The sequence below is a fragment of the Abramis brama genome (genome assembly GCF_963993115.1).
Source record: "Abramis brama genome assembly, chromosome: 21".
Classification (NCBI taxonomy): Eukaryota; Metazoa; Chordata; class Actinopteri; order Cypriniformes; family Leuciscidae; genus Abramis; species Abramis brama.
This window is the reverse complement of record NC_139983.1, coordinates 6779193-6792839: the sequence shown is the minus strand read 5'-3', so window position 1 is coordinate 6792839 and position 13647 is coordinate 6779193. Positions and strand designations below refer to the sequence as shown.

The following is a 13647-nucleotide window of genomic DNA, read 5'->3' as shown; positions in this document are numbered from 1 at the left end:
TGAACATAAATGGAAAACTATAAAGGCGATTTTCTCAATGTTTCGATTTTTTTGCACCCTCAGATTTTAGATTTTCAAATAGTTGTATCTCGGCCAAATATTGTCCTAACAAACCATACATCAATGGAAAGCTTATATATTCAGCTTTCGGATGATGTATAAATCTCAAGTTAAAAAAAAAATTACACTTGTGACTGGTTTTGTGGTCCACATATTAAGTGTATGTAAACTTTTAGCTATAATGACTACTTAATTGTAGCTATCGTTACGTCATTACAAACATTATACAGTGCAGTCATACAGGTATATGACTTTATACAGGTCATTAGTTAATGTGTATCGAAATTATTAGAAATTTAATGCATTAACCCCCCCTCCCCCATTTTTATATTTCAATGAACTACTAAACCCTTCCGTTTACATAATAGTAATATATTTGTGATCAATGCTATAATTATGATGAGCAAGAACAGCTTGAGCTTTGTGGACAATCACAGATAAAGGCCGGCGCTACAATGTATCATTCAGGACTCTATAATGCTATATTGCGTCATAGAGGCCGTGGAATGACGCCGCTAGAGGGCGCGCACACGCGGAATACTCACATAACGGAAACTGCGCGTGAGAGACATGCGCGTACGCCAGTGAGAGAAAGAAAAACATTTCTGCACTTTTGAAGCTCAACTTCACTTCTTCAGCTCGACAGACCTGCCATTTCCTTCAGCCTTTACTTTCTGTGTCTGTGCGGCGTGCGTTATTTGCCCGCGGAGATGGAGAGCGCATATTAAGACGCGTGTAATGTGACATGAGAAGAGGTTAGAAAGTTTTCAAATCGAGCTCATGTAACGGAGCCTGTAACCGAGCGATGATTAACTGGCTAAATGAAACACCAGAAGCTTTAAAAAAGAAACCCCGAAGCTTTCAAGTCCTCGTTTTCCATTGATAGTAAGCTTAATCTCTTCACTTGTCAGGGAAACGCCTTTCCAGCATTAAAGGTATGTGTTCCTCTCTCTTTCCCTCCTCTGTTCAGTGTGTTTATTTCGTCTTGAGAATCAGTTGTTAATGATGCATGGTGATAAAGCTCGAACAAAGACATTGTATAACTTGTTTTGCTGGTATTTGTGGTCTTGTGCCAGTTATGCGATCTAGAGTGGGAGGGTCTCCAGATGTGTTTCCAGATGTGAGCTGGAGTTCTTCATAGCAAAAGACAAAAATGTGCAAAACTCCTCCTGAAAACAAGGAGTTTGAATTTACACTCTGATTTGGATATTCAATAACTTGCTATTCTTATAGATAATGGCCGAATGAATGAGTTCTGTAGTTCCCAGTCAGGTACTTGTGGAAGAAAGACTAAAATGACTATTTTTTGTTTTGAACAGATATGAGGAGCTGGATTACAACGGAAAGCACTTTGTCAAGCATCATGCTGGCATCCTGATCGCTCAGCCGTGGAGTGACACTATCAAGTCAACATGTGCTGGATAATGCACAGACGGCCATGAATATGCTATATTCATATATGAGAGGGCGACGTAGTGAAAAATAGGCACCTCATTCCTTGCTCCAATTCTGCTGCCTGGTACACCACGGGTTGCACATGACTGTGGCAGTTCTGTTCACCTGCCTTAGGACAGAATAACATTGTGTTTGATTAAAAACACAACCCGTTCCCTCATCGGATATCGGCCACGGTTTCCAAGCTTGTCCGTTTTACACAGTTTACTCTCAACCTGTGGAGGTAACTAATGTCTGCCAGTAGTAGCACCTCTCCTCTGACCTTACCTAAACCCTTCGTCCACTCTCAGCATCAGACTGCCCCCCCGACCCCCTCTCCATCCCCCAGCCCTCCGGTGCCACTCTACGCCCGCCTCTCCAATGGGAATCACAGTGTCCCGAGCCCCACCAGCTCCCTTCACGGAGGAGTGTCCTTCCTCCTTCAGATCGGACTCACCAGGGAGATGGTCACCCTGGAGCCTCACGATCTGTCAATCAATTCTGTCAAGGATTTGGTCTGCTCCATAGTCGATCAAAAGGTAATAACGTTTTATCTGTGTGATGGTCTCTCACTTTCATCAAGGGTCGTACTGAATCTTGCCTGGTCACACATCACAACATCGTTTGAAAGAGTGTCCCTATCAAATCCCCACACATAGCCCACTGTGTTCTTGCTTAATATTTCGAGCACATGATTATTTATGAAATTGAATTCTCTTAATTTTTCTAAAAGGGTGAGACTAATTGACTGATGTGAGTTTATTCCTGTAATCGTCAGGAAGTTGATTTAGGTGGATGAGCATGAGGAGCATTAGTGATTGATTAAAGAACACATTTTCATTCAATCTCATCTAAATCTGCTTTGATCCACTAACACGGCAGATGAGGTGGGACGTGTGTGTTGTGCAGCACATATCCGCTGGTCAGATGGTTAGGGCAATGGCTGGGAATTTTTAACCTCAGTCGTAATAGTATTATTATTACGTAGTATTACAGTAAATATCTTACTGGAATGAAATGGTTTCTTTAGTAGTAGTTTAAAGAGAGACTTGAATGTTGAAAGCTGTGTGGTTGCTAAAGTGTTGCTAGGCCATTTCCATGGTGTGTTAGTGGTTTCTAGGACAATTCTAAGTAGTTTAGACGAGAGAGAGAGAGAGAGAGAGAGAGAGAGAGATAGATACTGATGTTAAGTGTTGATAGTTGATTAGATTTAAAAGGTCTTATTTGTCATTGACCTATAATATGTTTTAATGTTGTTTGCATTAAATGTCTTCAATTGTTGTGACGTTATAGTTACATATAGGCATGCATGTGTTATTGTTGATCAATTTAATATTGATATTTCAAACAGAGGTCTAGTGTTTTGGAAACACTATTATGATGTGGACAAATAGAACACAGTGACCCTCAAACCCTCAAACTGATTTTTGGATAGTACACAAGCACATCTTTACCCTACGATGTGTTTCATGAGATTGTGTGTCTCAGTGTCTGTGTGATGCATGAGGCAGATAAGTGCATGTGTGTAAAAATCTGTTAGAACGGAAACACACTTTTTCAGTCAGACAGTAACCAAGAGGTTTTAAGCGTTTCTTGAAATAATGTCACACATTGTGTAAACATGCTCTTTCTTCAAAGATGTCATCATTGACATTAAATATGATGAAAAAAAAGATATATAGGCCATATATATATATATATATATATATATATATATATATATAGGCTATATATATATATATATATAATACACACACATACACACACACACACACACACACACACACACACACACACACACACACACACACACACACGTGTATATCATTTATTTTTTGTTTGTTTTTGTGTGTCCAACAGTTAGGCTAGGTGCATATTTAAAACATTTACATTTACATTTATGCATTTGGCAGACACTTTTATCCAAAGTGACTTACATTGCATTTCAAGAAATACCTTTTACATTCTTATCAGTTCATTTAGGTGCATTTTCATATAAAAAAAAAATATATATATATATATTATATATATATATATATATATATATACTGTGAAATTTTAAATAAAATTATATAAAAATTAGGCTATATAAAATTGTGTCAGAACAGGCTGAAGGAGGACTGTGCCAAATGTGTTTAGCTGTCTATGAATGTAAATGCTAAACGGTCTGCAAAGTCGAACGTGCACAATAAATATAGTTCTACTCTCCCAAAAGAAAGAATCAACTCTGAACATACGAGTCGTCAGGAATTCCAGTCTCGCTTCCATGATACGCAACACAGTAACACATTTGCATAATGCTCACCTATGGTCTTCATTGGCTGCCCGCGGGAACTGGGGGAGCTGAGGGTTCTGCAGCACCCCCTGACGACAGCTGTTTCACTACATTGGCATTTAAGATGACATGACTTTTTGTTTTTCAACATGTTTTTTAAGAACACCTTCTACCGTTATAAAATTAATCTAAATATTATTTAGTTTTTATATGTTGTATAATATGGTTTTATGACTCTAAAAGAAATGAATAGGCTATATCAAAAGGCAAAAGCAGATCTCACATGGAAGTGAGTGACGTGACACTGGTTGAGGACCAGCATCTAAGAACTCATTTGACACTCATTTAATGCATGTTCACTCAGACGTCGGTGAAAAGATTAAATGTAGATGTCTTGATTAAAGCATTCTTTGGCATTAGGGGCTGTTCACACAGAACGTGTTTTTCCATTCCACTCTGCTACTTTTCCATTGTTTTTCAGTGTGAACGCACTAGCCGTGTTTAACTGTTGCGTTCGCGTCTCGCGCATGACAGCGTTCTCAAAACGCAGCACTCAAGTTAAAATAAGTTAAACTAAAACACGCCTCGAGACCTTGCGTTTTCCCCCGTTCCACTCCCTGCGTTGGGCGTCTTGCGTTTTCGCTTTGAAAAATTATGCATTCTGTGTGAACCAACTCCTGAGCGTCTATCATAAGTTAAGATGCCGATTTTTGTGCGGTGTTTTTAAAATTTATCATGAGTTCTGAGCGTTCTCACATAACTCTGTCCTCATTCGCTGTATGTTCATCTTTTTGTTTGGGCTGTTTAATATTAGGATTTTGTTTAAAATGCTCTACCAACACCACCCTGCAATATCAAGCCACGCCCCATTAAGCCCCGCCCCCAGCACCCCCCTGATAAAATATGTTCTATGGCTGCCCGTGAACAACGTCTACTTCTGGCCTGCCCTCAAACACTGTACCTGGTGTTGTGTACATGTCGAGAGGACACTGTTTTCTGCGTTGCAAAAGTAAGCTATCTTTGTAAACACTTCCAAAGTATGAGGATGTGAAGAGTCAGTGGTTAAAATGACCACAGCGATACAACAGCAGTATAATCTTTTGATGATTGCTTCTCAAATTTCCATGGCGTCTAAATGAGATTTACAAAACGCTTATCCATTAAAGATGGGTCAGTAGCCACCAATTAGACCAACCCTCAGAATCACAATCTGTAAATATGATTAATTATTGATGTATATATTTTTTACCGGGTGTTCAAAATATGTAGTTTTTTGTTTTATATTGTGTAGGTCTCTACGGCTACACAATATAACAGGTTGTCCCGCCCTCGTGTGAGTAAACACGTCATCACAGAAAAGATGTTGCTGCAAGAGTTATTTTGATTAAAGATGAAGAGGCCACAAGAATAAAAAAATATGTGAATGGATCAATCATAATAAATACTGCAATATTCTATTAAAACAATATTAGAATTTAAAGACTTTAAAAGCTGTAGGAGAAGTTTTTTTTTTTTTTTTTTTACATTTTTAGTCACACTGGCTTGTTTGCACAGTTTTAAACCTAAATCTCAGGCTTTGGCTTTTCCACCAACGCTTAAAAACTGTGTAAATAAAAGATAGCCATTTGAAGCGTGAAAGCAGTGGTATCAAATCAGGCTCTTGTTCTGAGAGCATCTATACGGTCAGGTGACCTGTGAATGACAGTAGTTGTGCCATTACACTCTGGGAAAAGCCACTGAATATATGCCACATGTCAATATACCACATAAGAGCAGCACAGTGTGTTAATGACATGCTTCATCTGGCTTGGTACAGTCTGTGCAGTGAAGTTGCCAGGGGTCAAGTTCACATTCCTTCAGGCCAGTGCACTGCTGCTGCTGCTATTTATGAAGTTCATAGGTGCTGCAAAGTCATTATTCAGAGGGGAAAATACTGCACTGATATTTTATGGAATCTTGTAAAATGTTGGCATAAAGACAAAAGAATGTTGGACAAAGTCCTAGTACAGGCATTCTGAGCAAACATCTGACCTGAAAACAGCCTCGGTCACTTGTGAGGGTGCATTTGTGCTTTCACTATATTTTTTTTGTTGCAATTGACACCCCTACCAAATTCCACTTAACACAAAAATGTATGAGAATTCTTGACCAAAATCAAAAACTCTGGACACACTGGGCCAAAAATATTTTAAGTTTGTTTGCACTATTAGGCATAACTTAACAAATTCTAAATATTGTATGAATACACTTGCTCTTCATTTTGGTAGCATTATTACCGTCACATCTAAGCTCTAATAACTTATAATAAAAAAAAATAAATAAAAAATTTTTACACTAGTGCTGCACGATTAATCGTATCGCAATCGCAATCGCGATGTCAAGCCTATGCGATTATATGATGCAAAATGCTGCGATTTTATATTAAATAAACAAATTAGCGCTGTTAACGCAATTAACGCAGCATCTGTTCATTTTTGGCATCCTTTGGCTAGTGTTACATGATCCCGCTCTTATTCATGCAAATGCTTTTAAACCATTCATGCGCGAGACAAAAAAGAACGCGCTGTCAGTGAATGTCCTCCTGACACACACACACACACACACATACACACGACCCACAGATAGACGCGCGCCAGTATCAAGTTCTCTTCCGCGGTAGAACGAACAACACACATGTATGCCAAAATGAACGCGCTGCCTGTGAATGTTCTTACTGTGACACACAGAAAGACTAACGCTAATATCGTGCGTGCGCACAAAACAGCATGCCAGAATACAGTTCTCTTTCGAACTTGAACGAACAATAACACACACAAGTAGCCTATGCCAAAATGTCTTTTTGTGTATCTTCATAACATAAGAGTAGTCTTATGATGAACGTGAAGAGTTGTGACCATAGATATCATATATCATATATATAATATATATTATATAAACGCTAGATGTCTTATGGCGCAGTCACTTCCGGCATCACCGTTCGGTCATCTTGTCACAGTGAAGCTGTGAATTAAGGTGAGTGATCAGCACGCACACAAATCTTCTTATCTCGCTGAAATCTTGACGGATTTACAAACGGTTTGGTTTCTTACAAATGTTATTAACGTGGCTATCCGAATGCTTGAACATGTATGTTATAATTATTCATATGTATGCAGTGTCATAACTACATCTCTGACGTTTATAACAAACCAAACCGTTTGAAAATCGGTAGAAAATTGAGCAAGTTATGGTTATTTAAAAGTACATGCACCATTAAACAAGTGAGCGAGCACACTGTGGCAAGATGGCTGCCACGTGCGGACGGCGACCTCCATTGGCCAGCAGCGCGCACGAGACATCTAGCCTTTATATATGATATCTATGGTTGTGACTCGTGAGAGAATGAGGCGCGTGTGAGATCCGCGTCTCTGACAGCAGCGGCTGATCTTAAAGGGACAGTCACAGTACACAGTAGCCACTAATTATATCTGTAGCTAAAGTTAATCAAAGAACAAAGGGAACAGAGAAAAACACTCACTGCTCTTGACTAAATAACTTTTTTCTTTAGGCAGATTATCACTAATCTGTGTGTGCATTTATTTTCCTTGAGAACCAAGCAAGTTGACTCATGAAACCATTTGTTTATCGCATATCGCAATCGCAATATTGACCTCTGTTATCGCAGTATGACATTTTCCCCAAATCGTGCAGCCCTAATTTACACATTTTTACTCGCTGAAATGCTTAAGAATTCTAAAGGAAAGATTTTAGAGTTTTCACATGTGAGAAAATCCAAGAGAGCGATCGCTTCACTGCAGTTGGGACTATAGTGTGCATCTAGGAAACGCAAATGCTAAATTAAGTTGCAGTCGCTATTGAATTTTTTGTTTACGTAAGTTGAAGTGATTTTTTATTTATTTATTTATGCTGTTGTGCATGTTTGCACGTTTGTTTGAATTTCTCTACCACACACAGGTAGTGCTGTAACTGTGCAACCTTGGTACTGTCAATATATCATCCAATCATCAGAAGCTGTTTACATGAAATGAAATTAAAGCAGGATTATTTCACATTAACACTGCTTTTTCACTGCTGTGTCAGTGTTGTTCATGTTATCATATTTTAAAGTAATGGTTTCTGTTCATTTTATGGCTTTTCCACGGCATCCCTAATATGAGAAGTTGTATTACACTACCGGTCAAAAGTTTGGAATAATTCCGTTTTTAAAAGAAGTCTCTTTTTCTCACCAAGGCTGCCTTTGTTTGATAAAAATACAGTAAAAACACAGTAATATTGTGAAATATTATTACAATTTAAAATAGCTGTTTTATAATGAATATATGTTAAAATCTAATTTATTCCTGTAATGGCAAAGCAGAATTTCCAGCAGCCTTGGTGAGTACAAGACACTTTCATTTTCATCAAAAACATAACAAAAAAATCTTAATTATTCCAAACTTTTGACCGGTAGTGTATATTGTGAATTTTCTCTGATAAAGTACTATTTTCACAAAATAGCATGACAATGAGTGCATAAAAACAAAAATTGTAAAAAAATATTAAGGGTAAAGTTTTTAATTGAATTTTTTAAAGCAGTCATTCAGATATTACTCGAAGGCAGCATCAGCTTTTATCAGCATAGTTGGAGTCTAAAACTTTGACTTCATATTCAAGGTATGTGTCAGTGTTTCAGTAAGCAGAACAATAAATAAAACCAAGAGAAGGTTGTTGTATTTATGTTGTTCCCTAGGTGTAGATTTCTGTTAATTTGCACCTTGGTCTCTACAACAATAAATCTGATTTTTCATTTTCTGATACAATCTTGGAAACGCTGAGGAGAATGCAGGCCAGGAACGTTTTTCAGAGCTGTTCTGCATCACTCTCTCCAAACCCAAGGGATGAACAGCAAACGCCATCTGCTGAGATCCAGTTGTGCAGGATCATATGGCTTTGATATCGGTGGAAAATATGACTCTGGTTTCTCCCATCATCCTGGCCATCTTTACTCTCTCTCTCTCTCTCTCTCTCTCTCTCTCTCTCTCTCTCTCTCACACACACACACACACACACACACACACACACACACACACACACACACACACACACACACACACTCACTGTGTGCTGTTACTAATACAGTCACTCAGCCTCCCCAGTGCTCTGCTGGAGGAATTTGACCTGACTTGGGAAAGCATGAATTCTAGCACTCAGCAGAACGTAACGCTGCCACAGTCAACAGGGAGCAGACAGGAAAGTGTTTTATATGCTGATGCTTCATTAGATATGCTTTTGGATGAACTCAGTCTCTGGTGGCTATTATTTACACGAATGGAGGACACTCATGGAAGCCTTTACACAATACATTTATTCACAAATACAGCAAGGCAGATGTGCTGTCCATTCCAACTTCTTATAGTAATATTCAAGCCTGGTCAGGACATTTGCGGCCAAAATGATACTCAAATCATTAAAGGGCACCTATTTATTTATTTATTTTTTATTCTAACCATCCTTTATTGTGTAATTTCATTGCGCTATTAGACCTTTAAGATCGTCTCAGAGTTTCCTTTTAAAGTCCCCCTGTAGTCAATTTTATCCCTTAATCTTTGATCACCAAAATGACTTATTTAAAAGTTTTTTTCCCCTTAAAATAGCTTGAATGTAACTCATTTATTAAACGCGGTTCTATGAATATGCAAATTAGCCCCGCCTCCACTCACTCACACCAGCTCAGAGATCCACTCGTTGACGATTACACGTTGATCTGATTTGTGATCAAATCAGTTTGTGATGTCAGAAACACCAGCAATTTCAAACATGAAACACACAGTTTGTCTTAAAGCATATTAAAAACACTATAGACATATAAACAACTTAAAGTTTAACAGTTCAAAACTAAAGGAGATTGTGCCTTCTCAGTGGCAGCGCCACTCCTCTGGAATTGCCTCCCTCTATATTAGATCCTGTGACTCATTTGAATGTTTTAAATCTATGTTGAAAACACATCTCTACTCTTTTGCATATAACTGACCATAGGTGTATGGAGACTGAATAGTGATGAGTATTGTGTCTTAGGTCTATGTGTATCTGTTTTGGTAATTTTGGGAGTGTAAAGCACTTAAAACAACTTGTGTTGTTTTTAAATGTGCTATAAATGTTGACTGATTGATTGAACTGTTTGTGCATGGAAACGATCTGCAGAGTTAAAAAGCACAAAGTCATTCCAAAAGGACTTGATCTCTCTAGCAGAAAAGACCAGCCTTAAACGCCTGGTTTGTAGTTCTTCCATTAAGCCCAAAATATACTTAATTTTTCACACAGTGCACATAGACTTTCAAAGTATACTCCATTTGACGTGTACACGTGTACAGGCGGGCTTCAGCCCCCCTAAACAAAATGTGTTAAGCTCTATTATCTGAGCACAAATTTGTCATCGCCTCCTTTAAAACTCATAAAAACGGCGGCCGGCTTCAGCTCCTCCTCGTCTTTTAGTCACTGTGATTCATCGTGTTCTTCAGTCCTCAGCGTCAGAAGGACAAGGTGTGTGCATTTATTGGTAGATAGTTATGATATTTGCATCTGTGCAATTCTTTGTTATAAATGCAGTTTACATAATGTGATATTGAGCAATACAAGACTATAGAAGCTTGTTTTCACCACTGAATAAAAAAAAAGAAAAGTAATTTCAACTTTTTATCTTGCAATTCTGGCTTGCGTCAATTGCGTGATACAAACTCACAATAGCAAATTATAAAGTAAGAATTGCAGAATTTTTGTTTAATTTTCTAAAAAAATTTTTTATCTGAACAACATTTATTTGCCTAAAGATTTGTGAAAAGTTGTGATAAATCATGAATATATATATATATATATATATATATATATATATATATATATATATATATATATATATATATATATATATATATATAATTGTTTTTACAGTGCAGTGACAGACAGCACTCAATGCACTTATTTAAACTTCTTTCAGAGTGAATGACAGATGCAGAGAAACATCATGTGGAGTTATTCTATTCTACTAAATAATGACCCAGCTGCTGATTGTGACATTTGGGATTTGTAGTTTTTGATGTCACTTTGAATTGTAGAAGTGGCAAATTGATAGATTCATGTGCTATTATTTTTGTGTGAATGAAAAACAAAAAATTAATGGTTTAATTTAGGACAGATTCAAAACAATCTATAGACAATTACAGTATGGGTTTGTCTATATTCTAAATGAATATTAATGGATATGATCTGGTCAGTTAAACATACTTTGAAATAAAATATTCAGGGGTTGACTTGATAGTGTTGAACCTATTGTATGTATTGTTCCTTCCTATTATAGCATACAAACAACATATTTAATATTTTTGAATCATACCCTCATTGGGGGCTGAGCCCCCTAATATTGAAATCCTAGAATCGCCTCTGGTTGATCTAATGGTATTTTCTAACCTCCTTGCACAATCTCTCATCCACGTAGCCATCCACTGATGTTGTCGCTTGGACGCATTTCTGAATCTTCCATTCATTCAGTTTTTTCTTTGACTACCTTTTGAATCAATGGCCCTTTAATATTAAGTATTATTTATTTTAAATACAGTATTGTTTGCTCTATTTTGCAACAAAATAATAGTTCCAACGAAAGCCACAGCAGAACTGCAACACACAGCTGTGTTTGTGAACGAATCGATTCAATGACCCATTCATAAGTACAGCCACTTGCTTCGTGTTATTGAATTAATGAATGAATGACTTGATGGCTCACTCATTAAGACTGTGACTTACTGCCACCTACTGGCGGTTTTAGATTAATATTTAAAAGTATCACTTTGTTTTTACAAAAACATATTTTTTTTGTAGCATTTTTCTCTATTGAACATTTTCATTTATTTAAAACATTTATTTTACAAAGGTGTTTAATGCACTTTGAAATAAATTTAAGGGGGCATATATTGTCCCTTAATGTTAAAGGTAAAGAGAAGAATGTTAAATGCCTCAGGGGGTACGACACTTTAAATAGTCTGGAAACCACTGCATTATGTGTGATTATTAAATGAATGGCCCAGAATCAGAAAAATTAATTTGGGACAGGTGAAAGGCTATTGTGTTCAGACCAAAACATGTCATCAACTCTTCAAAAAAACTGCTGGGTATTAATTTTTAGATCTGTAGTTTTAGATGAGAAGGGCACTTGATACCACATGAGATTCTGCTCCTGTATGCAAAAAACACACTACTTGGATCTCTATGGAGAGGGATGAGCAATAGGATCACTTATGAATTATGTAGGAATACGGTGATCTGCGCTCCGCTTCACTGTCACCCTATACTCTCATTACCAATCAGTGGACTCATTATGACTTTGACTAATTCTACACAAAGGTCACTGTTCATGTTTCTGCACTGCTGTGGTCCTTTTGTTTCCTGAGCTGATGGACGTGTAGTTCAGATTCAGAATGACTTGTGCAGTAAACATCTGATAGCAAGGCACTTCCTGTTTTGGTGTCACCCAGGCTCTTGTCTGCAGTCACGGAGGGAGGCATCGTAAAACAAGAGTTCATTGCTCTAACACCGGCATGCAATCAGCGTTCCTCACATTCCTGAGGCCTGATGTCAAATCAAACATCTCAAACTGACCTAGTGTGAATTAGGTCATTTCTTTCAACTGCTGCTCTCGTTTCAGGGACAGTCTATTGATTTGAACTGCATTTAAAATGTTGGGCTGCTGGACAGCATGGTGGATTGTGGGTTGCAGTTCTCTGCTCTGCTTCACAGTATAAAATAGTGAGTTAACAGTGTTCTTTGACCCAGAATTTAACAGTCCGACTTCTCCTATCAGAGAATGATAAAGCAAGCTCAGGGGAAGAAAATGCGCAGACTTTTTGGCAAATTCTTTAAAAGTAAATAAATAGAATATGTCATTAGAATATGTGGGGTTATCTACCGATTTTGGTGTGTTTGGTGCTAAAGTGTGTTACAGAAAAAAATATCAGTAGTGCAGGTGAGGGAGGAAAGAGTTTCATTTTTCCACTATCAATTTCTACCTTACATCTGAAAATTAACACAAAAGAAAAACATGAATAATCCTGTCCTAATCCTGTTTGTGACCAGTTCAAGGTACGTGCTGCAATAATCATGCCTTCTGTTGATGGTATGTCAAATTTGTATGTCTCAAAATGTCCATTTCTATCCACAAAACTTGCCAGAAGTCATGGTTTAAGGGGTTATTAAAAAAAAAAATCTTCCGGGGGTGCATGCCCCCGGACCCCCCGCGAGCGGCTCGGTAACAACCTCCGGCACGTAACAGCACCACTGCTGGGAAAATTTATAGGGGAAACACTGTAACTGTATAGGCTACATATCACAATATAGTTCTAACATGACAACTCTTGGAGTGTTTGGCATGGTAATGTATAGGCTCTCTCAGGTTTCATTAAAAAATATCTTTAATTTGTGTTACGAAGATTAACTAAAGTCCTATGGGTTTAGAACGACATGAGGGTGAGAATTTTTGTTTTGGGGTGAACTATCCCAAACAGGGTTTGTCAGTGACCCAGTCATCATTCAAATAATGATAGATGTTGAAGAAGAAATAAACTTGACGTTAATATCCTGGTAAAAAAAAAAACCCTCAAAAGTGTGTGTTTGAAATGTTTCCAGAGGGGAACGTCCTTGTCTTTTCGCAATCCAATAAATTCCTGACCTACTTTTTTCCGCTGACTATTAGCCTAATTTTTGTTTCACTTGTAAATACATCGCGTTACAGAAATCAAATTCATGCAAATTGCAAATTCATATCGTTGCCATGCTGTTTCAAGTTGACTTTGCTGAGCGTCTTTTATGTAAAATGGTTACTCTTAGTCTAATAGTTTTAAACACATCTGGTCATT

At 37.6% G+C, this 13647-nt stretch overlaps 1 protein-coding gene across 2 annotated transcripts in view; it reads left to right on the top strand.

The window, feature by feature from the left end:
• The first annotated feature begins 594 nt into the window (after positions 1 to 594).
• prkd3 (protein kinase D3) overlaps positions 595 to 13647 on the top strand; it is an 81436-nt gene continuing 68383 nt past the window's right edge. For both annotated transcript variants that reach the window (XM_084096042.1, XM_084096041.1), the window contains exons 1-2: positions 595 to 995; positions 1380 to 2033. In XM_084096042.1, coding sequence (XP_083952168.1) covers positions 1746 to 2033 — 288 coding nt within the window. In that variant the 5' untranslated portion in view covers positions 595 to 995; positions 1380 to 1745. The remainder of the gene's footprint in view (positions 996 to 1379; positions 2034 to 13647) is intronic.